At 38.1% G+C, this 27,734-nt stretch overlaps 1 protein-coding gene across 1 annotated transcript in view; it reads left to right on the top strand.

Annotated features, from left to right (window-relative positions):
* Positions 1 to 27,734, top strand: part of LOC124789643 (beta-mannosidase) — a 244,783-nt gene that overhangs the window by 197,152 nt on the left and 19,897 nt on the right. The window contains exons 11-14 of the mRNA XM_047257076.1: positions 18,864 to 19,141; positions 19,232 to 19,379; positions 19,499 to 19,710; positions 26,106 to 26,309. Coding sequence (XP_047113032.1) covers positions 18,864 to 19,141; positions 19,232 to 19,379; positions 19,499 to 19,710; positions 26,106 to 26,309 — 842 coding nt within the window. The remainder of the gene's footprint in view (positions 1 to 18,863; positions 19,142 to 19,231; positions 19,380 to 19,498; positions 19,711 to 26,105; positions 26,310 to 27,734) is intronic.

Genomic DNA, 27,734 nt, shown 5'->3' with positions numbered 1-27,734 from the left:
TCTGTCAACACCTGCTTTCTTTGGGATTGGAATTATTATATTCTTCTTGAAGTCTGAGGGTATTTCACCTGTCTCATACATTTTGCTCACCAGATGGTAGAGTTTTGTCAGGACTGGCTCTCCCAAGGCTGTCAGTAGTTCCAATGGAATGTTGTCTACTCCCGGGGCCTTGTTTCGACTCAGGTCTTCTGGATTCTGTTAACAGCAGTTTTGTTAAACTCAATTCAGTCTATTGTCTATAAGACCCACAAGAAAGTAGACAGTTGCATCCAGACTGATACCATCCTTCTTGATTTTCAGAGGGCACCAAACATTTTATGTCAATAAAATATCAACCAAGACTCAGCTTTAGTTTGAAATATGTGAAATATGTTTCATTCATCTCATAACGTACACAATTTCAAAACACATCTCTGATATACAGGAGACAAGTCAAGGTTACAATTTGCTTATTTAAAATTTTGTCACACTTACAATAATACTTTGTGGAGAGTTGAAATTTATCAGACTTACAGTATTTACATCTACTATAACTATTATACATTTTTATTCCATTTTTGGGATCCAGCTCAAAGTATCACTTCGTCCTTCATGAAATCTTCCACAGAGTAGTAGCATCCTTCAATTAGAAAATCATGTAACTTGCTTTTTAAAATATTTATCTTCATATTCATTGTCACACCCTTTTATTGTGTTGTGAATTTTCATGGCTATATACTGAGGAGTCCGAGCACACAGTTTTAGGTAGTGAGAGGTGAGCATAAAGTTTTCTTTATGTCTTGTGTCATATGAGTGTTCAAAATGATTTTTTTTAATAGGTCAGCTTTGCTGTGTAGGAAATAACCACCCCAAAGATGTATAAACAGGGAAAAGTTAATATTTTTAAGTCTATAGTAATGGTTGATATGATGCCCTCAGCTGTGCAGAGCACATGTGAATGATTCTTTTTTTGCAACTTTAAAATTCGTGTAACATTTCTTGAGTTTCACCAAAAAATTATGCCATATCGAATAACAGATTCAAAGTAGCTATAATATGCTATTTTCCTGGTGGCCATATCAGTGGCACAGGCTAAAATTTCCATTGCAGTTGCAAGGCTGTTCAATTTATTTGCTAGATATTCTATATGGGAATTCCAATTCAAAGCTCTGTCTGAGTTTATTACCAGGAACCTGACTGAATCAAGTTCTCTTATTTTTTGATTGTTGCGAGTAACACAGATTTTTTCAGTTTTTGAATGTTTCATTTTAAAACTCATCTTATGGGTTTTTGAAATGTTTAGCCTTAAGCCATTTAGACTGAACCATGTTTCCAGATTACTTTATGTATTCATGACACTCTGTGGTATATTGTTAGAATTTTCATTTTCAATTAGGGCAGAAGTATCATCTGCAAACAAAGTTAAATGAGTATTTATATTGAGAGGCAAGTCATTTACAGAGAACAGGAATAAAATGGGTCTTAGAATTGGGCCTTGAAGAACACCTTGTGACACAGTTTTCCATTCTGAGAAGTTAGCTGCGCCATTTGATGTGATCACTACCCTTTGTTTCCTCTCCAAGAGATATGATTCAAACCATTTCAAAGCAATATTCCTTACCTGCTGAGTTTGAAAAGCATCAGGGCACGGTTTACAGAGTCGAATGTTTTTCTAAGATCACAGAATATTCCTGCGACCTTAGCTTTCCCATCTAGTGATGAAGTAATTTTTTCTTTGCCTTGTTGGAAGCCAAATTAGTTATGTGAAATGATTTCATTCTGTGTGATGAAGCTTTGTGTCTGTAAAGCAACAATTTTTTCAAATATTTTTGATATGACAGGGAGTATAGAGATGAGGCGATAATTTCCCATATCATCTTTTGAACCTTTTTTAGACACTGGTTTTACTTCCACATATTTGAAGACAACAGGGAAGTAACCTTCTTCAAAGGATTTGTTCATTATGAGAGAAAGAGGATGCGCTATTATGTTGTACACTTTTTTAATTATTTTGGTGGGTATCCCATCCCAGCAGAGTTTTTGTCTTTTACATAGAGTATGACATTTTCAACAAATTTTGCTGAGGCTGTGTTGAATTTTTTGAGACATTGACTGGTATTCCCTTTTAACCCAAAACTATTTACTTTCTGCTCATAATTTGCTGTGTCTAAATCAGATTTTGCTACATTTATGAAGTACTCATTGAAGCACTCAGATATATGAGCTGGACTTAGAACAAATTTTTCCTTAAGTTTGATTTCTGAAATGTCTTGTTTGTGATTTTGGATACCTAATTCAGACGTAACTATAGACCATACTGCCCTTGTTTTATTTTTCTGCCCTAGGATGAATTTGTTATTTGCACTTTTCTTGCAGCTCGGTTTTCAAACAATCCAATAATGTTGAATAATAAGCACTTGTAATAGTTTTACCCTTTTCCATATAGTCGATGAGGATTGTCCCTTGTGAATCCCAAAAGACAGTCGCCATAACCTTTCTGGCCTAAGGATTGGTCTTCGCCTTTTTTGTTGCAGATTCTCCATTGGTAACCCATTGCTTAGATTGTTGTTTGGTCTCAGGAGTATAGTAATGTATCCATGTTTCATCCATAGTGACAAAACAATGCTTAAAGTCCTGTGGATTCTTCCTGAACAGCTGCAAACAATCCTTGCAACACTTCACATGATGCTGTTTTTGGTCAAGCGTGAGCAATCGCAGAACCCAGCTAGCCGATAGCTTTCTCATGTCCAAATGTTTATGCCAAATATTATGTACCCATTCATTCGAGATGCCCACAGCACTAGCAATCTCACGCACCTTAACTCTTCTGTCATCCATAATCATATCATGGATTTTGTCAATGGCTTCTGGAGTCATAACCTCCATAGGGTGTCCAGAATGTTCAGCATCACTTGTGCCCACATGGCCACTCTGAAAATTTTGAAACCACTTATAAAATGTTCTAATCGAAGGTGCAGAGTCATCGTAATGTTTATCAAGCTTCTCTTTAGACTTCTGAAGTGTTTAGCCTTTCATAAACTAATGTTTAACCACCACACAAAATTCTTCTTCGTCCATTTTTTGACAATCACTTGACTTCCTTGATTCACACGAATGCCAAACACAAAGAAACAGACCAATATGGCTGAAACATGGTGTGCATTCTTTCCAAAGATGCTACTAACTGAACATGACCTTGTTACGTGCCAGTTGTGCCATCTCTCGGACTTTGCATGGACTTTTCAAATGCCCCTCATACATACTTGCTATTTTATTACTAAGTCATGTTAAATGAAACTTTAAGACATTCAAATCCATTAACAGCCATCAACATTTTCCTTAATCACACATTAGCTATGGCATTTTTATTTTAAAAATTGTGTACAGTCACAGTCTCTGTACTGTTGTGCTCTGACTGTCGCACTATTAATACCCAGTATGAAAATGGCTGCAGCTGCTTCCTGCTCTATAGTGAAACACCCCAGTGGAACTAACTGTGTTTTAACTGTTTTAACAGTAAAACTGCCAAGAAATAGATTGTTCCTAATGTTTTTCATAAATTAACAGAAAAGCTTTCCATGGGACTGTATTTGATACAGTTGAGGTACAAATACATGCTGGATGTATAGCGGAATCAGTAGCATCAAACAGTGGAAAAGCCAGGTTGGAATGTAACAATATTATGAGAAGAAAAGTTGATAGTCACCATGTAGGGAAGATGCTGAGTCACAGATAGGCACAACAAAAAGACCCTCACAATTACAGCTTTTTCCCATTAAGGCCTTTGTCAACAACACACACACATGCACACACACACACACACACACACACACACACACACACACACACACACACTCACGCAAAGCAACTCGGTAGCATACACAGATGAATTGGTAGCATAGTAGACTGATAGTCTGGTGCAGTCAGGCATGGCTGGTTCGAGTCTCACCTTAGTCATCCTTTTTTTTTTTCATTCAATTTGAAATACCTACATCTCATAATTGTAAAATTTAGTATCATTTTTTATGAATAATGCATATCTTCTGTTTCTAATTACATATTGCATATAAAACTCCTGTTTTCATTTCAAATATAAATACTTAATTATCAATATTTTATAAAATTTTGTTAATAATGGTTGCTTACATTAAAAAAATAGCAGTTTAATTTTTAGGACAACAATGAAAAACCAAATACTCTTTATTTGAACTCTGTCCATTAGCTTATACCACAGATGTAGTCTCAATGAACCAGAGTGATAAATACAGAAACATGAAAAACGATCATTTTCATGGCACCGAGCACACCATACAAAAATGCTACGTTTTTACGTTTGTCACTGTACCATTACAATATGGAGTTAACAGATCTGATCTGGAGCCAAGTCAAGGGATCAATCACAAGAAATAACAAGACTGTTAAGCTGCCAGATGTACTGGAACTAATTCACTCAGCTTTTTCTCATGTCACTGCCAAATGCTGGTAGGATATAGAATGGCACATCATACAAGAGGAGGAGAAAATGTGGCAACTGGGTAGCTTTGTGGATTCTGTTGTTAGCTGACTTATTATCAACACAGCAAATGACAGTTGTAGTACTGAAATGTATTTCTTGGATTTGGATAAGGGAGGAGCTAAGAGATTTCCAGATGACTGATGGTAATTAATACCTTCAGCGGTGCCAGTATTCAACAGTACAGTGAAATCCCTACAGTGTGGTTTTTGCGTCACACAGCTTGCACAGAAAAATTAACCTGTGTTCAAGTTAGAAATTTTCAACACTCTTGTTTGTAATTATAATACTATATTAGGTGAGAATGAGAGCATTTTATGTTTTCCATCTGGTCACGTAAGAAGTGTGCGATTGTGCTGGAGTTTTGCTGAGTATTATTGCATTCTCTTTGAAAGTTAAATGACATTTGAAGCTATATTGTTTCTCTGCTTCTCTCTTTTCACACTTTAACTACAACTGCTCACATCAATGCAAGTTAGTTGAGTTGGACTAACTGACTGGCCAGTGCTGTCCAAGTTAAATGCATGGGTAATACTGTTGTCCTGCATTATCACTCAGTCTATGCGTATACAGCGTAAAATGTATCCTCATGATCATGCTTGACTGTACTGGACCCAACTTGACATCTGCTTCATGTGAAATGGAATCCAATGAGGTTCAAGCAAATGCAGGAGAATACATGGTGTAATGTTTACATCAGACTTATTCTTATGGTGAATGACATTTGAGGCTTCCTCCAACAAACACTTCATTGTTGTGTATGAATCTTTCAGTGAGAAATGTTTCAGTATCTGTAAACAACCTGGTTTGCTTTGTTTACACTATGGAATTTCTTGTTTTACCTTAAAATTCCTTGGATGCCATGTTTAACTATGATCAGTTCTCAGTTCGTTCAATATTTTGGTAGTAGCAGCTGCTTACTTGTGCCAGTTTCCTGTTCTCTGCAGTTCTGTCTTTTCAAAATGAATTTGTGCAAATCTATTATTGCTTCAGTACTTACGGACATCTGCAGCTCTGCCTTCTTCACCATGTTCTCTAGTTTTGTCTGCTGAATGGACCAGAAAAGTGGTGACAAGTACACTTCTTACAGTGCATTTCAATACAGATGCATAGATTTTGAATGTGTAGAAACAGCATATGGAAATGACAGTTACTAGTACCTGGTAGAACACTGTATGATGGGAGGATCCCTCCATGCTATATGGTGTCTGTAAGGAAACTTTTAAAGGAGCAGCAACTATTGCTCTTTAGGCGTAAAACACAGCATAGGGTGCTAGATAGAGCAATGCTAAATGAAATGCATTTAGGTGTCAAAAGGGGGATGCTTGAGGCTTCAGTGACTATCATAGGCAGAGTCTGATCAAAAGATCTCTCACAAAAAACAAGGAAATTCTGGTTATGTGTAAATGCTTTTAGTGATATCAAATTTAGTGTCCAGACACACATGGATGAAACAGGAAATAAAATTGAGAGTAGCAAAGTCAAAGCAGAAATTTTGAACTCCCATTTTCAAAAGTTCCTTTACACAGTTAAATTCTCACATAATTGAATAGATGAGTGATACAAATGTTGGTGTCAATAAAATTGCTGAAATGGAATGAGGCTCCATGGCTTGACGGATCCCTGTTGGATTCTACAGGCTGTCCCAGGAGGAATGGTCATTATTTGGGGATATCACGGGGATGATCATTTGGAACAAAAAACTGCGTATTGACATATGCCCTATTTTGAATGGGTTCAAAGATAATGTACATTGTTATTTATTTTCTACATGATTCAGTACATTGTCAGGTTTAACACATACAGCAGGTAGTAAACATAACAACTTGCATTAAACAAAGTATCAGTTGAAAAATGTGCTGAGAATGCTGGTGAACACTGTATGATCAGGAATTTGATGTATCAGAATGTGCTGACAGTATTCATCGACAGCAGTAGGAACACAACCATTGCAGGTGCCTTAAACATACACTATATCTGCGTAGTATTCATTAGTGTAGATGTGTGGCATTTTAGCCAGCTCATCTACAAATACAGTTAACTGATCTTCTACACTTCACTCTGATACACTTTCAGTCTGTCACACTGCCTCAATCACAACACACCATGGACAAATGCAAATTCAATGGGCAAGTTTAATGGCAGGGAGACATTCTGAGCAAAGAGACTGAAAGCAATGAGGTAGGTTGGGGTAGAATAAAACATCAAATAGGGTGAGAAGGTAAGACACATATATGAACATCACTAACCAAAAACAATTGTAAATTAAGCATTTTCTATCTTGGAAATCACTAAAAATAGGGAATGTGTCCATATGAAGTATTTTGCTTCAACTGAGTAATCTTGTTATATCCCTGATTATTGTCCATTTCTCCTGGGATATACTGTGTACAGAATATGTGGCTGAGCTATCCCAACCATAACACATTGTAGATCCTTTTAACAAAAAACTGTTCCCAGTGGTTGGAAGAGCATAGGACACAATGCATCTACAAGAAGGGTAGCAGAAATTATCTACAAAACTACCATCCAGTATCTTTGACATCTATCTGTTGTAGAATTTTAGAATATGTTTTGGTCTCAAAATATAACCATTTACCTCAAACAGAATGACTTCTTCTATATCAAGCAGCATGGAATCCAAAAACACGAATCACACAAAATCGAACTCACACTTCTCTCACATGACACCATGAAAGTCACCTATAAGATCACTAAGCCAGTGACCTGAAGAAGATGGATTAAGCTACGTGTAGTCTACACACATATATGGTGAAGAATGGTTGTGATATATTGCCTAGTAAGTCTTTGGTTCTGTTCTTCGCCAGAAGCAGGGTCCTCTTATAGGGACACTGAAGTTTGGGCCTTACAAACTATCAGTCAAGACAGTAGTCAAATACCATGGACTCCATATCGACCACAAACTTCAGTGGAAGACCCATATTACAGAAGCTGCTACAACTGCAAAACTCTCTTCGGTGTGAGCTGGTGAGCAGATGCAGACATTGGACAAAGACTGTGTAATGCTTTGGTACATCTGTACACAGATTATGCCTGCCTTTATTTTGGGTCAGACACATATCTAAGATGATTAGATATAAATGTCATTACAAAGCACTTAGAGTGTGCCTGGGGGCAATGCAGTCTGCATGGAGTAATGTTCTTTTACTTGAAGCAAATGAACCTTCCCTGCATCTACATCATGAATATCTGAGTATAAAATTTTTACTCAAACAGTTGCAGTCCACACAAGGCCAGATATTATAAGGCATCTACATATTACAGGATTGTGCTATACATTCAAATACTGTATGAATGGAAGTTGTTGTCCTCTTGTTGGTGCATACATGGATACTCCATTTCTCAAACAGAGCTTGTCTGCAGAACAATTATCTGCTTTGAAGCAGACTACCAGACCAGTGTATTCAAACCACAGATTGTTTTTGACCTGAACTTTGGCGGTGGCTATTCAAATAATTGCATTTTGATGGAGTACCTCTCCAAACATAATGATGCAAGATTCATTTACACTGACACTTCAAAGGATAAAGATGGATGTGATTGTGCTTACTGGGCTGGCAATTGTCATAGTGGATTGAGATGCAAGCTCCTTAAGTAACTCATAAATATGATAGCCTTGTTTTTGGCTGTTCTTCAAGTGCTTCTGTACGCCAAGAAGCACTTGGGTTCCGAGTTTATTATCCTTTCTGATTCCAGGTCAGCACTGGAACTATTGAGACATCTGCATAGCAGAAGATCCACTCATCCATTTGCATATGACATCATGAATCTGATTTTACAGGTCATAAATAGGAAGCATACTGGGTAAAAGTACATGTGGCATACTTGACAATGAAATATTAGACAAGCTAGTGAAAGCATTTATCTGTGCCCTAGTGAGGAGACACATGGAATTAGCAGCTACAAGTCTTCCAAACACTGTTGATTTACTAATCAGGGAGAAGTAGAATGCAGAATGGTAAGGGACTTCCAAATACAAAGGCAAAGATTATGCCAAAGGAAGGCTGGTACTGATTCCCAACTTCTGGCACAAGAAAAATCAATGCTCCAGGAGAGCCACAAATGCTATGAGGCATCTCACATTTAACCACAACTGTTACATGAAGCATCTGTATCATAATGTCTGGTTGAATCCCCATCATGGGAATGTGGTGAAGAAGAGGATGTCAGATATCTTTTTTGGCTACATCATTAGATGCAATGCTATAAGCCATCTCTCACATTTCTGGCCACTATTGGTTGTTGCTGTTTAGTTAGTTTTCAGCATAAATAGATTCTGCATTAATGTATTACAATATCTACCAAGTTTTGCTGCCATGTGATAATTACAGCCCACCTGGTATTTACTCATAGTTATTTGTGAGCTAGTGGTTAGACAAGTAATCACAGGCACAAAAAGGCACAACAAAGTGAAAGATTCTTACACAGAGATATCCAAGTGTTCATAACTAATTCCACACTTTTGAGATAAGTAACACAGAGAGTGCAAATATACATACATATGTGGACTTTGACATCAAGTGGATTCTAGCCAGGGATACTTTACACATAAATGTTATCATCATGATTTCCAGGTGCAGACTCTCAATCAGACAGAAACGACATGTTCTTAATAAGAGGAGTGACATCAAGATGTTGCTCAACTGAATTCTACCCATGAACTGAGGTTCTTTGTGTGGAGGGGGCAACAAAGGCAGCATATGAATATTTTGTGAGATCAGTAATTACACTTTAGTTTATAATAATATAAGGGCCAGACTTACCAACAGTGTCAACTTATTTAGCCCAGCAATAATCTTGTGTAACAGTATATTAGATGATTTGAAAAATATTAAAGTTAGTTGTACTATTTGATTGATACACTGTGTACCTATGCAGTGAACTAGTGGTTTTCATGTAAGATACTCAGGTTTGTAATTTCTCTAATTTATGCAATTTCTTAATTAGTGACTTGTTTGCTTAGCCAAGTGTACCAAACAATTAAAAAAAATTAGGACCACAAAAGTATAATGTCAAATCTGGGAAATAACCAATCTTAAAGGCTCAGATGATGAAAGTATTTTTGGGCGTGTCAAAATTTTAATTATGAATAGCTTATAAGTTAATAAATTTTTCAAGGAGAGTAAACCAGTCACAGGAAAGTGCAAAGTTAGGGCTTTCTAATGAGTATTCTCTTTTTTTCCTGAATAAACAGTTATTAGCTCATACAGTTTTTATGATTACATGTTGTTCGAACAACTTCAGTTCTCAATTTCTCTTAATTAACAAGGTTTTAAGGAAAACTAAATATAACATTAGAATCAGCAGATTGTAAATAATAATGGGCATAATAATATTGCATAAAATGCTGGACAAATTATAATTTTGCAATATTGTTTAACCATGGTGTCAATGGCCTTGCCACTGTGGTAACTCCGGTTCCCATCAGATCACCGAAGTTAAGAGCTGTCGTGCTGGGCTAGCATTTGGATGGGTGATCATCCAGTCTGCCAAACACTGCTGGCAAGCAGGGTGCACTCAGCCCTTGTGAGGAAAACTGAGGAGCTACTTGATTGAAAAGTAGTGCCACCGGCCTTATAAACTGACATATGGCTGGGAGAGCAGTGTGCTGGCCACATGCTCCTCCATATCCACCTCCAGTGATGTCTACGGGCTGAGGATGATACAGTGGCCAGTCAGTACTGTTGGGCCTTTATGGCCTGTTCTGGCAGAGTTTCACGTAATTTAGTGTAACCACAGTAAATGTGTTGCACCTATAAGTGGAATAGTTCACCGACAAGAATAGCAATTAGTTCTTTAAATATTAGAATTATAGCAGATCAAGTAACTTCCTCTTGCTACATTTAACATAGATCAAAGCAGATACAATATTTCTGAACTTCAGAAAAGCTTTTGACTCTGTGCCACATATATGGTTATTATAGAAAATACATCCATTGGAGAATCAAACAAGCAGAATTTGTGTCTAAACTGAGGATTTCTTAGTACAGAGGACATAAAGTATTATCATGAATGGGGAGGCACTGACACATGTAGAAGTAACTTCAGAAGTCACCGACAGACGTGTGTTGGGACTGTTACTGTTCATGCTGTATATCAATGGCCTCACAGACAATATAGTAACCTCAAACTTTCTGCAGACAATGCATTTGTCTATATTGAAGTACTATTTAAAAAAAATCTGCACAGATATTCAGTCAGATTTTGATAATACTGTATATCAAAGTGGTGCACACATTGCCAATTTGTGTAAAATATTAAAAAGTTTAAAATCATGTCCTTGTATGACTTCTATACCACTAAGTCACAAATGGAATCAGCATACTCATACACATACCTGCATGTAACAATCGGTGGGTGTATGAAATATAATTATCACTACCATTTCATTGAATCACAATTTGAATCAGCCAACTCATACAAATACCTGTGGGAATATGAATGGAATGATAATATACTCTCAATTGTAGGTAAAGCAGTAATCCAAACTGTGACTTTGACAGTATGTTATTTGTGACAAGATGGTTATAAAGCTGATTGTACATTACCTTTTCTAAGATTTTTGAGAATGCTGGCAAAAGTGAAATTGGATGGAAATCTGGCACTATTTCTTTATATCCCTTTTTAAACAGTGGCTTAACTCTAGCATATTTCAACCATTCAGGAAATATTCCACTGATAAACAACTGGTTACACAGATAGCTTAATATGTTACGTAACTCAAATCACATTCTTTAATTAACTTTGTTGATATTTCATCATGCCCACTAGATGTTTTTGATTTTAAAGATGTTATGATGGACATTACTTCTGCTGGGGTAGTGAGGGTCAAATTCATATTATGGAAGTTACTTGAAATGTCTGGTCTGAGGTTTCCCATGGCAGCATCTACAGAACCTCACAACCGCATCTTTTCAGTAACAGTTATAAAATGTTTGTTAAAAAGTTCTGCAACAGCACACCAATCTGTCACCAATGTATTGTTTACTCTTAATGCTGTTTGACCCTCTTCGTGTCTGGTTCTACTGGTTTCCTCCTTCACTATTCCCCATATTGTCTTTATTTTGTTATCTGATATGACTATCTTTTTCTTGTAATATATATGTTTTGATGTCTATGTTACAGTCTTTAATATTTTTGTAGTATTTCTTGTAATGTGCTATAGCATCAACATCAGAACTGTTTCAGATTGACAGATACAGTTTTCTTTTTGTTTTACAAGATACCTCTATTCCTTGAGTAATTCATGGCTTCCTTGTAGACTTTGCTCTAACCGTGGTTAGTTTTGGGGAAAACAGTGTTCAAATAAGGTAAGCCCTTTATTAGCAAAAGTGTTATATTTTTCATTCATACCATGAGCACTGTAAACATCACTCCAGTGAATGTCTTTGAGGAGTGTCCTAAAATAATCAATTTTTGGCTTATTGTTACCCTCTTGAGTTCAGATTTAGCAGCTTTTATATCCTGTTCAGTATTAACATTTAACAGAAGGAACCTGCATGTCATGGTCGGAGAGGCTGTTGACTATTGGTTTTGTAACATAATTTTGTTCAGTGGACTTTTCTATAAAGATATTACCAATATCTGTGAGCAATTGGCTACCTTAGTTGGGAACTTTACAGTGGGAATTAAGTTGAATGGTAGTGTTACTAACTTATATAAGTTCTTATTGGGAGAGTCTTTCAGGAAATCTACATTTAAGTCACCAGCAACCACTATTTCTTTGTTTTTGGTTGTTAAATGGGCCATTACAGCTTCAAGGTGATTTATGAACAGATTAAAGTTACCTGCAGGTGCTCGATATACACTTAATATTATGAAGGATTTTTTTTATGAAATTCTACTTCTGTTGCACATGCTTGCATATGCTGTTCTAGGCAAAATTTATGACTGCCTATGTTCTTAAATTTATCAGTTTGTTTTCAAATTTTATTTTGCCAGAACTGCAGAACTTCTTCACATTATGTTGACTAACCGGCTCCATTGCCACCAATGTTGTTGCAACCACTTGGTTGATACCTATTTAAAATTTATAACAAAACAATGCAAATCCAGGATGGATTGTTAAAATTTATAATAATTATTATAGATTATCATAAATTAATGAACCCCAACTAATAAATTAGATTCCTAGATCCACAACTCCTATGGATGTCCTTATTATTACAACACTACTACCTACCCAAGAGCAAAACCAAGTACAACACTATATGATAGATTGGTGTGGGCAATGGTGACCTAAAACTTTATAGCATGGCTCACTTGAGGTCTATGTGGAATGGCCCTGCACCATCACTTTTAAGCCCAAATTTTAACAAACAAATATTTATCAAACTATTTAATTGCAGAAAGACTAATTAGCAAAAATGAAAATATATAATAAATAATATAATTGAAATGTAGAAGAGACGGCAGAAAATCTCATAGCATAGTAATATGGGCTGAACTAAGTTTCTTAAAGTTCAAGCCATACATATGCAAATGGTGGCCTTACATATGTTTGTGAAATTGATAACTATTTATAACAATAGTTAATTAAGCAGCACAAGTTGTAGTCATGTAACGTAAGCAGAGCATTTAAACACAGTAGTATACATGGGTCAAGTCTGTACAGCAGCATATTAACTCGCAAAAATCAGCAACAAAATCTTAAAGTTTGTCTGTATCTCTGTATCTACTAACAGTTGCTATAAAAACTAAATTTGGTTATCACCATTACCACAGTGACAAATACCTGTCAAACTTGTCACACTATCATCAATAATTAGTGCAAGGAAATATTATACTTCAAAACTGCCTCAAACTGCTCAAACAACATTGAAGCTTGCATGGTCCCACAAAACATTCACTGGAAATCATACAAATATTTTTAAGTCCTGATACAATTCAAAGAACAGAACTCATTCCCACAAAATTATTCTAAGTCCAATGAATGCTAACTTAAGATTTGTGGCTCTCTGGCCTGTGATACCACTCATCAATTTACCAATGTGAATGCTCATCAATGAAAGACCGTGAGCATGAGCCTGTATGCACTTTTAAGCTTTTAGCCATGTTCTGACTACTAAAGTCATGTTGAATATTTGATTTATAAATGACCACATTCAATTTTGAAACACAGTTACAGGTATATACAACATACTAGTGCACAGAGGCAAATTTTATGATCAGTGTGTATAATCTCATTAAAATATTTACACAGCTTTACAATAGTTACGAATAAAATAGATTATGTAGCAGGATTTGTTGGGTAGTGGTCTGGGACATTCAAGCTGATTTCATGCTATCTTTTGGCAAACTAATAGTAATGGTGTACATGCGTGCACATACACGCACGCACGCATCCCCCCCCCTCCCCCCACCTCCCCCCCCCCCCCCCCCCCCACACACACACACTAAAGTCCATATGCACTTAATTGTAAAGTAACATGTTGTTGCTATTACTAATGTTGTTAGCATTAGTAGGCATACATATGATGTATCATAAGTGCATATTGTGTAATTGGTTCATCTGTTATTAATTTTTATGAACTGTTGTTGTTGTTGTGATCTTCAGTCCTAAGACTGGTTTGATGCAGCTCTCCATGCTACTCTATCCTGTGCAAGCTTCTTCATCTCCCAGTGCCTACTGCAGCCTACATCCTTCTGAATCTGCTTAGTGTATTCATCTCTTGGTCTCCCTCTACGATTTTTACCCTCCACGCTGCCCTCCAAAACTAAACTGGTGACCCCTTGATGCCTCAGAACATGTCCTATCAACCGATCCCTTCTTCTAGTCAAGTTGTGCCACAAACTTCTCTTCTCCCCAACCCTATTAAATACTTCCTCATTAGTTATGTGATCTACCCATCTAATCTTCAGCATTCTTCTGTAGCACCACATTCTGAAAGCTTCTATTCTCTTCTTGTCCAAACTATTTATCGTCCATGTTTCACTTCCATACATGGCTACACTCCATACAACTACTTTCAGAAACGACTTCCTGACACTTAAACCTATACTCGATGTTAACAAATTTCTCTTCTTCAGAAATGCTTTCGTTGCCATTGCCAGTCAACATTTTATATCCTCTCTACTTCGACTATCATCAGTTATTTTGCTCCCCAAATAGCAAAACTCCTTTACTACTTTAAGTGTCTCATTTCCTAATCTAATTCCCTCAGCATCACCCGACTTAATTTGACTACATTCCATTATCCTTGTTTTGCTTTTGTTGATGTTCATCTTATATCCTCCTTTCAAGACACTATCCATTCCATTCAACTGCTCTTCCAAGTCCTTTGCTGTCTCTGACAGAATTACAATGTCATCGGCAAACCTCAAAGTTTTTATTTCTTCTCCATGGATTTTAATACCTACTCCGAATTTTTCTTTTGTTTCCTTCACTGCTTGCTCAATATACAGATTGAACAACGTCGGGGAGAGGCTACAACCCTGTCTCACTCCCTTCCCAACCACTGCTTCCCTTTGATGTCCCTCGATTCTTATAACTGCCATCTGGTTTCTGTACAAATTGTAAATAGCTTTTCGCTCCCTGTATTTTAACCCTGCCACCTTCAGAATTTGAAGGAGAGTATTCCAGTCAACATTGTCAAAAGCTTTCTCTAAGTCTACAAATGCTACAAACGTAGGTTTGCCTTTCCTTAATCTAGCTTCTAAGATAAGTCGTAGGGTCAGTATTGCCTCACGTGTTCCAATATTTCTATGGAGTCCAAACTGATCTTCCCCGAGGTCGGCTTCTACTAGTTTTTCCATTCGTCTGTAAAGAATTCATGTTAGTATTTTGCAGCTGTGACTTATTAAACTGATAGTTCGGTAATTTTCATATCTGTCAATACCTGCTTTCTTTGGGATTGGAATTATTATATTCTTCTTGAAGTCTGAGGGTATTTCGCCTGTCTTATACATCTTGCTCACCAGATGGTAGAGTTTTGTCAGGACTGGCTCTCCCAAGGCTGTCAGTAGTTCTAATGGAATGTTGTCTACTCCCGGAGCTTTGTTGTGACTCAGGTCTTTCAGTGCTCTGTCAAACTCTTCACGCAGTATAGTATCTCCCATTTCATCTTCATCTACATCCTCTTGCATTTCCATAATTTTGTCCTCAAGAACATCGCCCTTGTATAGACCCTCTATATACTCCTTCCACCTTTCTGCTTTCCCTTCTTTGCTTAGAACTGGGTTTCCATCTGAGCTCTTGATATTCATATAAGTGGCTCTCTTTTCTCCAAAGGTCTCTTTAATTTTCCTGTAGGCAGTATCTATCTTACCCCTAGTGAGATAAGCCTCTACATCCTTACATTTGTCCTCTAGCCATCCCTGCTTAGCCATTTTGCACTTCCTGTTGATCTCATTTTTGAGACGTTTGTATTCCTTTTTGCCTGCTTCATTTACTGTATTTTTAAATTTTCTCCTTTCATCAATTAAATTCAGTATTTCTTCTGTTACCCAAGGATTTCTACTAGCCCTCGTCTTTTTACCTACTTGCTCCTCTGCTGCCTTCACCACTTCATTCCTCAAAGCTACCCATTCTTCTTCTACTGTATTTCTTTTCCCCATTCCTGTCAATTGTTCCCTTATGCTCTCCTTGAAACTCTGTACAACCTCTGGTTCTTTCAGTTTATCCAGGTCTCATCTCCTTAAATTCCCACCTTTTTGCAGTTTCTTCAGTTTTAATCTACAGTTCATAACCAATAGATTGTGGTCAGAGTCCACATCTGCCCCTGGAAATGTCTTACAATTTAAAACCTGGTTCCTAAATCTCTGTCTTACCATTATTATATAATCTATCTGAAACCTGTCAGTATCTTCAGGCTTCTTCCATGTATACAATCTTCTTTTATTATTCTTGAACCAAGTGTTAGCTATGATTAAGTTGTGCTCTGTGCAAAATTCTACCAGGCGGCTTCCTCTTTCGTTTCTTACCCCGAATCCATATTCACCTACTACGTTTCCTTCTCTCCATTTTCCTACTGACGAATTCCAGTCACCCATGACTATTAAATTTTCATCTCCCTTCACTATCTGAATAATTTCTTTTATTTCATCATACATTTCTTCAATTTCTTCATCATCTGCAGAGCTAGTTGGCATATAAACGTGTACTACTGTGGTAGGCGTGGGCTTCTTATCTATCTTCGCCACAATAATGCGTTCACTATGCTGTTTGTAGTAGCTTACCCGCATTCCTATTTTCCTATTCATTATTAAACCTACTCCTGCATTACACCTATTTGATTTTGTGTTTATAACCCTGTAGTCATCTGACCAGAATACGTGTTCCTCCTGACACCGAACTTCACTAATTCCCACTATATCTAACTTTAACATATCCATTTCCCTTTTTAAATTTTCTAACCTACCTGCCCAATTAAGGGATCTGACATTCCACACTCCGATATGTAGAACGCCAGTTTTCTTTCTCCTGATAACGACATCCTCTCGAGTAGTCCCCGCCCGGAGATCCAAATGGGGGACTATTTTACCTCCGGGATGTTTTACCCAAGAGGACGCCATCATCATTTATTCATACAGTAAAGCTGCATGCCCTCCAGAAAAATTATGGCCGCAGTTTCCTCTCGCTTTCAGCCGTTCTCAGTACCACAACAGCAAGGCCATTTTGGTTAGTGTTACAGGACCAGATCAGTCAATCATCCAGACTGTTGCCCCTGCATCTACTGAAAAGGCTGCTGCCCCTCTTTAGGAACCACATGTTTGTCTGGCCTCTCAACAGATACCCCTCTGTTGTGGTTGCACCTACGGTACGGCTATCTGTATCGCTGAGGCGAGCAAGCCTCCCCACCAACAGCAAGATCCATGGTTCATGGGGGTAGGTTTTATGAACTATTATGGTTAAAAACTTTATAACTTTTAAAATATGTAGTTTAGAACCAAGGTTAAAGTTGCAACAAGCATGTCTTATTGTTGCAATTTCTGATTGTCCCACAATGGCTGTGATGAGTCATGGACTCCAAGCATCTCTGTGTCCTCTTCTCTTTCCATAATATTGCCTCCAAGTCCATTTCCCTTGTATAGCCCCTGTATATACTCCTTCCACTTTTCAACTTTCACTTCTTTGCTTATTCTGGTTTCCCATCTGAGCTCTTAATATTCATACAGCTGCTTGTCTTTTCTCCAAGGACTCTTTAATTTTCCTGTAAGTGGTGTCTGTCTTTCCCTTAGTTGTATATGCTTATATAATCTTACATTTGTCCTCTAGCTTTTCCTTCTTAGATTGACTTCCTGTTAATCTCATGTTTTAAACATATTATTCTTTTTTGCCTGCTTTATATTTTCTCATTTCATCAATATCTCCTGTGATATCCAAAGATTTCCACATTTTACCTATTTGATCCTCTGCTCACTTCACTATTTCATCTCTCAGACCTACCCATTTGTTTTCTATTGTATTCTTTTCCCCATTTTAGTCAATCTTTGCTTAATGATCCCTCTGAATCTGCACATACTCTGCTTCTTTCTACTTAGTCAGGTCCTATCTCCTTAATTTTCTGCCTTTTTGTAATTTCTTCAGTTTTAAACTACAGTTCATAACCTATCATTGAACTCTCTCAAAATTTGGTGTACAAGTAGTTACTTGCAACAAGCGTAGCACACTTTAGAATCATCCACTGGAGAAGGATTCACATTCTAGGGACCATTGTCCAATGCAGAGGCATGTTAACAAGATTTCATGGTTTCTTAGTGGCTGGGAGGAGTTGTGGTACTGATGGTAGTAAGATCCATCGGTTGAAACTTATTGTGTCTCATTTACAACACTTTTTCATCTAAAGACATGTGGCCCTGAGTAGTACATGTATGGGAACAGTGTACCACAGCAGGTTGTTGCAAGCTCCCCTGGCTGCAGCATGCTCCTGTCCGGTGTTCCAATTTCACGCATGTTCAGGTACTCATCAGAATATTACATCTCATCCTAACTGCTGAAGGTAAGGAAAGGAGTTCTGGGCTGCTGTCTCAGCTGTGTACATGCACTGGTTGGATTGAAGTGCACTCATATAGTTGAAATAAATGAGGTATTTTGTTACTTGAACTTCTTTCATCTCTTCCAGTGCTCTCAAGATTGCTTGTCTCTCAGCATCAGGCATCATGGGCTCATACAGTAACTGGCCCTTGATTATGTATTTAAAGAAACTACAAAGCACTGGAAGTTGTCCTCCTGTGATTAGGGTAGACTGTAAAATAATCATGACATCTTAATTCGAAAATGTAGTCAAGGATATATTCCCATTTGTACTGCAGTATTTCTAAATTCTGAAATATTAAGCTTTTTAAGACAACAATCTTTCAAAAGATTATTACTTTTTCAGTGATAGTTAACCACAATTATTTGTTTCAGTGCACTATTATAATTACATGCTGGATGGATGGGATCCAAACATCTACCCAGTTCCACGGTTTGCATCTGAATATGGTTTCCAGTCACTCCCATCATTTTACACAATAATGTCAGTGTCTGAACCAACAGATTGGAGTGTGGATAGTGATTTAATGCAGAACCGCCAGCATCACTTAGGAGGCTACCAAGAGATGGTAATAGAGATGAATAAACACCTCCCATTACCTGTTAATTACAGCACTGAAGAAAACTTTCACACTTATATTTACTTTAGCCAGGTTTGTTTCCTTATTAATGAGATGTAGTTTCTTATTGAATTACAAGCAGTATTTCATGGAAATGACTTGTATGATGGGTTATCTTTACAGATAAATCAAGCAATGTCAACAAAAGTACAAACAGAACATTACAGAAGATGGCGCAGCTCTTTAAAGGAGTCTGGGGAAGGATACACAATGGGAGCTCTATACTGGCAATTAAATGATGTATGGGAAGCACCATCTTGGTCATCCATTGGTGAGGCAAATGCTGCCTACTTGTAATTGTAGTTTATTGGTCAATAGTCATTGCTTGATTTTTTACATTCATGAAAATACTGAAACTTGTACTGATCTATCGTATTAAATGTTTAACAGATTTCTTAGACCAATGGAAAATGTTACACTACTATGCAAGGGATTTTTTCTCTGATATCTTAGTGTCAGCATATGTGACAAGTTCTGAAGCAGTTTCTGTAAGTGTCACTTCAGATAAACTGGAAGACATTGACACTGCATTCCTAAGTATACATACATATCGATGGAGTAATTTCACACCTTTGAGCACTGTTTCAACAAACTGTTCTGTGGTATGTAAATGTCTTATTTTTTCAGCTAATATAGGCATTAATGGTCTTTCTTGATCTTTCTATATTTACTTATGATTATAAACATATCATACATATAATAACTACTCACTTTCTCTGATGTGTTTGTTTTGTAGAGAAGTGTAAATTTGTAGAAATATGACATATACCCAAACCCAAATTAATACAGCACCAAAAAACATTTATACATAAATATATGTCAAATACAGGCATATAAGCATGAACTGTTAACAACAGGCATTTGGTATTGTAGATATTTATAAAAAATAGGTAAGAGGTAAAGGTAAAGCTACGCATTCTGGCCATAGATGGGCCAATTGAGTCTAACCAACTGCTGTGCCATTCTCTGCCAGTGGCATAATCAGATAAGGTATGGAGGAGCATGTGGTCAGCACACTGATCTCCTGGTAGTTGACAGGTTTCTTGACCTTAGAACCACTGCAAATTGGTCGAGTGGTCAAGCAGCTCCTCTGTTGGTCTCACAAGGCTGCATTCCTTACCTGTCCTCCCACTAAGGAAAAAATCGCTGGCAGTACCTCGAAGCAAACCCACCTCCCCACATGGCAGTCAGCTGTGCTGACGACCCAGTTATGGAGGCAGACATTTATAAAAAATATTGAAACAAATAGGAAAGCAAAAGAAGAGAATTGAACAAAGAATTAATGTCAGAGTCTGCATTCTTCAGAAAAGAAACACACACACACACACACACACACACACACACACACACACACACACACACATATATATATATATAATGGAAGGAAACATTCCACGTGGGAAAAATATGTCTGCTTGTGTCTGTATGTGTGGATGGATGTGTGCGTGTGCGCGAGTGTATACCTGTCCTTTTTTCCCCCTAAGGTGGGTCTTTCCGCTCCCGGGATTGGAATGACTCCTTACCCTCTCCCTTAAAACCCACTTCCTTTCGTCTTCCCCTCTCTTTCCCTCTTTCCTGATGAGGCAACAGTTTGTTGCGAAAGCTTCAATTTTGTGTGTGTGTTTGTGTTTGTTTGTGTGTCTATATATATATATATATATATATATATGTTACACCAACAACCTGAAAACAGCTTTTGCATCCCGCAACTACCCTCCCGACCTGGTACAGAAGCAAATTACCAGAGCCACTTCCTCATCCCCTCAAACCCAGAACCTCCAACAGAAGAATCCCAAAAGTGCTCCACTTGTGACAGGATACTTTTCAGGACTGGATCAGACTCTGAATGTGGCTCTCCAGCAGGGATATGACTTCCTCAAATCCTGCCCTGAAATGAGATCCATCCTTCATGAAATCCTCCCCACTCCACCAAGAGTGTCTTTTCGCCATCCACCTAACCTTCGTAACCTCTTGGTTCATCCCTATGAAATCCCCAAACCACCTTCCCTACCCTCTGGCTCCTACCCTTGTAACCACCCCCAGTGTAAAACCTGTCCCATGCACCCTCCCACCACCACCTACTCCGGTCCTGTAACCCGGAAGGTGTACATGATCAAAGGCAGAGCCACGTGTGAAAGCACCCACGTGATTTACCAACTGACCTGCCTACACTGTGAAGCTTTCTATGTGGGAATGACCAGCAACAAACTGTCCATTCGCATGAATGGACACAGGCAGACAGTGTTTGTTGGTAATGAGAATCACCCTGTGGCTAAACATGCCTTGGTGCATGGCCAGCACATCTTGGCACAGTGTTACACCGTCCGGGTTATCTGGATACTTCCCACTAACACCAACCTGTCAGAACTCAAGAGATGGGAACTTGCCCTTCAGTATATCCTCTCTTCTTGTTACCCACCAGGTCTCAACCTCCGTTAATTTCAAGTTGCCGCCGCTCATACCTCACCTGTCATTCAAGAACATCTTTGTCTATCGACGTGCCAGCGCTTTCATTAGGTAAGTCACATCATCTTTGTTTTATATATATATATAATTGAGGGAAACATTCCACGTAGGAAATATATATCTAAAAACAAAGATGATGTGACTTACCAAATGAAAGTGCTGGCAGGTCGACAGACACACAAACAAACACAAACATACACACAAAATTCAAGCTTTCGCAACAAACTGTTGCCTCATCAGGAAAGAGGGAAGGAGAGGGTGTGGGTTTTAAGGGAGAGGGTAAGGAGTCATTCCAATCCCGGGAGCGGAAAGACTTACCTTAGGGGGAAAAAAGGACAGGTATACACTCGCGCACACACACACATATACAGACACAAGCAGACATATTCAAAGGCAAAGGCAAAGATGTTGGATAATTTGGAGAGTGAAGAATGTGTTGTAGGCATAACTGCCATGTGCGCAGTTCAGAAAAGTTGGTGGTGGAGTGGAGGATCCAGATGGGACAGATTCTGAAGCAGCCACTAAAACCAACTATGTTATTTTTAGCTGCAGGTTGTACTGCAGGGTCATCCTCCTTGGTCTTGGTCACAGTTCTGTAGTGGCCCTTCATCCTGATGGACAGCTGTTTGGTAGTCATAACAATACAAACAGTTGTATAGAGATTGCATCAGAACTGGTGTATGACATCACTTCTTTCACAGATGAGCTGGCCTAGATCTAAAATAACCTATGAGACGACTGGAACTGGGAGTACTGGGTGGGTGGATTGGGCAGGTCTTGCACCTGGATCTTCCACAGGGACAAGATCCTTGTGGCAAAGGGCTTGGGCTAGGAATGGCATAGGGTTGGACTAGGATATTGTGGAGTTTGGGAGAGCAATGGAATACCATTTTAGGAGGGGTGGGAAGGAGCTTGGGTAAGATATCCCTCATTTCCATGTATGATGATAGATAGTCAAAGCCTAGACTAAGGATGTGGTTCATTTATTCCAGTTCAGGGTGGCATTGAGTGATGGACGGGGTACTCACAGTTCTTGGAGGTGTTGGAAGGACCAGAGGTATTTGGGGATATGGCATGGGAAAACTGTTTTTCCGGACTGACCAGGTCTGGGGGGATAATGCATTTTCGTGAGGACCTTGCTGATACCATCAGCATAATGGGCGAGGGAGTTATTGTCACTACAGATATGCTGTCCCCAGGTGTCTAGACTGTATGGGAGGGATATTTTAGTGTGGAAGGGATGGCAGCTGTTGAAATGCAGGTATTGTTGGTGGTTGTTTGGTTTATGGTAGACATAACACCAACTGACCACCAGCAGTACCTACATTTTGACAGCTGCCATTCCTTCCACACCAGGAACTTGGTCCAATACAGCCTGGTTACCTGGGGTGGCTTATCTGCAGTGACAAGAATTCCTTGCACAGTATGCTGATGGTCTAACCAAGGCCTTCACAGATCAGCACTCTCCCTCAGACCTAGTCCATAAACAGATTTCCCATGCCATATCCCCACACACCCCCAATCCTCCCATCACCCCCATTCCTCCAACCATCCCCAAGAACCAGTTACAAATGAGCATCTCCCTTTGTCACCAGATACCACCTTGGACTGGAACGACTGAACCACAGCCTTTGTCAGGGCTTTGACAATCTATCATCAAGCCCTGACATGAGTGACATCCTGCCCAAGATCTTTCCTATCCCTCCTAAACTGGTGTTCCATCACCCAACCAACCTCCACAACATCCCATACATCCCTATACCACTCCCAACCTCACATGGATCATATCCTTGAGTAAGACTTAAATGCAAGACTTGTCCAATCCACCCACCCAGAATTTCCTATTCCAGCCCAGACTCAGCTTACCCTATCCCCATTGCACAGATGGGAGTTATCCTTACAATACAGTCTCCCCTTCCAGAACTATCCCATTCTCAACCTATTGTAACCTACTGTCTCCGTAGCCTCCATCCAACAGTTTCCATCCCCCATCCTGTCGCCTCTTCCCAATTCACATTCCCTCACCCTCATTGTGCACCACTCTCAGCCAAAATTCATGTGTGCATGAGATGTGTGCTTGTCTGAATGTGGGTGTGTGTGTTTTCTTTTTGAAGAAGGCTTTGGCCGAAATCTCCCAGTGTATCAGTCTTTGTTATGCAGCTCTGCCTGCTACTCAACATGTCATCTTTATGGTAAGTAGCAAGCTATCCTTTTCATAATATTGTTGATGTTCCAACCTGGACTTCCCATTGTGCAGCTGACATAAGAAATTGTTATAGTGTATTGCACTATTTTCTCTACCAAAAAATTCTTATCCCACATTGTGTCACCAAATACCTTCACAATATGAAGCAAAGAAAGAGAGGGAACATTTGGAATAACATATAATGCTGATACACTTATCTTGTACAGAAGTGCTTCAAATCACCTCATTAATCCTGCAATGATCACTTATTTTAAAAGTCCATTCATATGGTAATAAAGCTTTTACTATGACTAATATTGAATGCATTTCTGTTTCTTGATTAATCCAGCAGTGATCACTTATTTAAAAGTCCATTCTCATCCTAACAAAGCTTTTACTATGACTAATATAGGTGGCATTAGGTTAATGTTCTTGAACAAATAATTGGGGATAAGATTAAATTAAAAAAAAAACAGCTAAAACTTTATCTTTTGAATAGTTCTTTCTATTCTTTACAGGAATTTTTTGACAGTGCGTAATAATTAGTCAAATGTGTTTAAGCATCCCTATAAAAATGACTGAATACCACTGGTATAGCAATTGCTGACAGAATGCTTTTCATATGAATTAGAACGTAAGGATTATAATTTGTCTGAGAACCATCTGTGTTGTTATTTGAATACTTGAAACTTATGTATCATATGATTTAAATTGTAAGCTTCATGGCCATTTTCATATGATTATTACTGTAATACTCTGACACATTCTACATCGTAGTGATACAATCACATGAAGGATCCATAAAAATAAAATAATGAGGTATTCAAGATTAAAAGTCAGACAGAATAATGTTGAAATGTAATCTGTAGTAAGAGTTTGCAGGTTAAATAGAAAGCTGTATTCCTTAGCTTCTCAGCTGATTTTCATTCTCCTAAAGTAAATAAAAATGTTAGTCATTAGTAAATATTAATTTTTACAAAAAGTTTGTTTATGATGCCTCTCTCTTGGACAATTTGGCGATGTAAGCTTGTATTACTGTCACATGTGTTCAGATGAGAGCAGTATTAACATAAATGCAAGCATCATTAACAAAACACACAAACTGTGAAGCACACAAAAGACTACTACAGTCTACAACATGGCCCTGATGATTCTGATGTATTTGGTGCCAAAAATTATTATGCAGTGTGTTTCCATAAGAGTGTGCAAAAATTTAACAGGATATAGAGGATGCTTCACTGAACAGTTTGAGGTAGGGAACCTGGGATTGGATAAGTCCTCTGAAGGAGACAACAGGAATAAAATCATGTTACTGTGTACTTTTTTACTTACGTTAGTTAACTGCAGATACCATCGTTGACACAATGAATGTACCGTTTGTACTATATATCTTACAAAATGTGCTGAACCTGATGGCTATCGACCTAAATGCAAGCATGACATTGACAAACAACTATGAAATCTTCACGGGTTATCAGCCAAGTTGTGTCATCTTCTAGTCACATTGTTTCAGTGGACTGCGTATTCATCATCTTCAGGCGAAGTGCCGGGATGCTGTCTGTTGTGCACCTTTGTAGCTACTGGGCCGCTATCAGATTCTGGCTGCTGACCAATCATGTGCCAGTAGAATCGCACTGGGCACTTGCACAAACAGATAGTTGATCCCACACATTGAGATTTCAGCATAATATCGCACCAGGGGAGTTTACAGTTGGCTCCCAACTCAAATTAATGTGGTAACTCAGCAATGGTTGGTTTGTGGACACATGTTTATTGGAGCTTTTTAGCTACTATTGGCCTGTACTTTCCAAGTGTGAATTATTGACCATCATATCTGAAACACCCTGTAAATTAAGTAACAGAAAGAAGAAACTATATAGTGCTGTAAAGATAAAATAATGTCGTAGTTCCATCATTGGAGTATTAGACTTCATGAGCTCTCCAGTAAGAGTATACAAAATCTGTGTTATTGAGTTGCAAAAATATTGTATGTAAAGACTTACAGATGTTAATATGTCATCAAACATTTGTGGTCAGTTGGAGCTACTGCATCCAAGTCACAAAATGTAGAAGTATTTATATTATTGTGTGTTTTCTTAACAAATCACTTATTTTGAACATGGGTCTATGTTATTATTAATATTACAATTTCTTTCAGTATAAAGTACACAGGAAACATATGTAACAGAATATTACTTTACTGTTCACAACAGAAACTAATAAAAACTACTTTGGTAACTTGCTTTACATTTTATGATTCTGTATTTACAGGAAGTATTGTGGTAAGTTAAGATACTATGGCTTATCTTTTGCATATTTATTTTAAATGCTATTTCCTCTTTACAGAAGGGTCAACATTCAGACAGTGTCTTTGAACAAGATTTGGATACCTTCCTTGAAAATGCTGGATGTGCCACTTCACTTTCAAGAAAAATGTGTTTTTTGTACCTAACATTGTCTGATGAAAGTGAGAACAAGATTAGTCCAGATAATTTTGTCTTTCCATCATCATTTAAAGAGGCTGTTGGATTGCAAGTTCCAAATATTTTGGTAAGTGTAATGAGGACATGTCATTCCATGCCAACAGCGTAAAAGTATATGGTGTCATGAAATGAACAATAACTGTCCCTAATTATAAGGGATATTAGCTACCAGCATGCAATATGAAGTGACATAGTTGTTTTGTGATTTACAGTTTTAAGTTCAGATCCTTTATTTTCATAGACCACTTGTTTATCCGTGACTTCTACAATATGTGTGTGCAAGTATGAACTATGTATGTAAATATGTGGCCAAGCTCTACTGTAGGTTAGTTAAAGACAGACAGAAGAAATGTTTGTGGGTATTTGGGTGTGCAGTATTATTAGCAACAGAACAAGAGGTCAAAGTTTGATGGTGGCATTCAATCACAGCTTTGTTGAGATATCACAGGCTGCATGGCATTCTCCTCATGTTGCTTAGGAAAAACATTGATAAGAAATTATCAGAAAACTGTACTGGTATTTGAGCCAACATTGTACCAAACTTTACTCAGTTACTGTAACTACTGCAGTTAGCTTAGTTACTGGAGAGGCATAGGGAGCAGGGCACTACATATTATTAAGCCAGCACAATATATTCAGAAATGTGTGTTTTAAGTTTGAAATCAATTTCTGTTTTGTAATAAGCTATAGATTCATAAAGCAAGTGTTGCCATTAGTGCATCTGAGTCCACTATCAAGAAACTGAAATCGTTCTTACAAGAGTCATTGAAAACCATGAAGTATATAATAGACAGTAATGATCATGAAGATTATATCTTTAAAATACTGTAAAATGTATGTGGATAAAAGGAAAGATACATTACATCCCAACACATACAACCCCTACCATTTTGATCATATTCCAAAGTTCACCATCACTTATTTTTCCTGGATTAATTACCCCCTTATCCTTACCACTTCAAATTATCCTATATTCTTCTTGTTCATGTTCCTGAAGAGTCACAGACTCATCCACCTGGAACTCTTTGTTATGTATGATTATTATGCTCCACTGCAAATCCCTACAGCGTACTTCTCTGCCTGTGTTGTTATTAGTCCTGTGCTTGAAATGGTACCATGGAGGCACTGGTTATAGCCAGTGTAGCCAGTGCTCTTGAAGCTGCTGTGGCTCAATAAAGTTGCCTGGAAGGGCTAGGGACTGCCTTTATACTAGGTGGTGGCAAGTGCCTCCAGTTCAGCCTTGTGGGGCATCTGCAACCCTAACAGGACCAGTGGTAGGATGGAAAACCATTTTACATCATAGCAGGTAAGGGCAGATTTTTATGCATGCCACTAGCTGCAGCGTTGTAGCTAGTTGTAAAATGATTGAGAGTGCCACAAGTCTGAGACAGGGCTCTGTGTAAACAGGAAGTGAATTGGTGCCTGCGGTCTGATGTTATGTGCGGGGCAAGGGCAGCCATAATGTGAAATGCAGGCACTGATGAGTGCCACA

This window comes from Schistocerca piceifrons, chromosome 1 (genome assembly GCF_021461385.2).
Source record: "Schistocerca piceifrons isolate TAMUIC-IGC-003096 chromosome 1, iqSchPice1.1, whole genome shotgun sequence".
Lineage (NCBI taxonomy): Eukaryota > Metazoa > Arthropoda > Insecta > Orthoptera > Acrididae > Schistocerca > Schistocerca piceifrons.
Note: the sequence above shows the minus strand (reverse complement) of the source record. Positions and strands in the feature narration are given on the sequence as shown.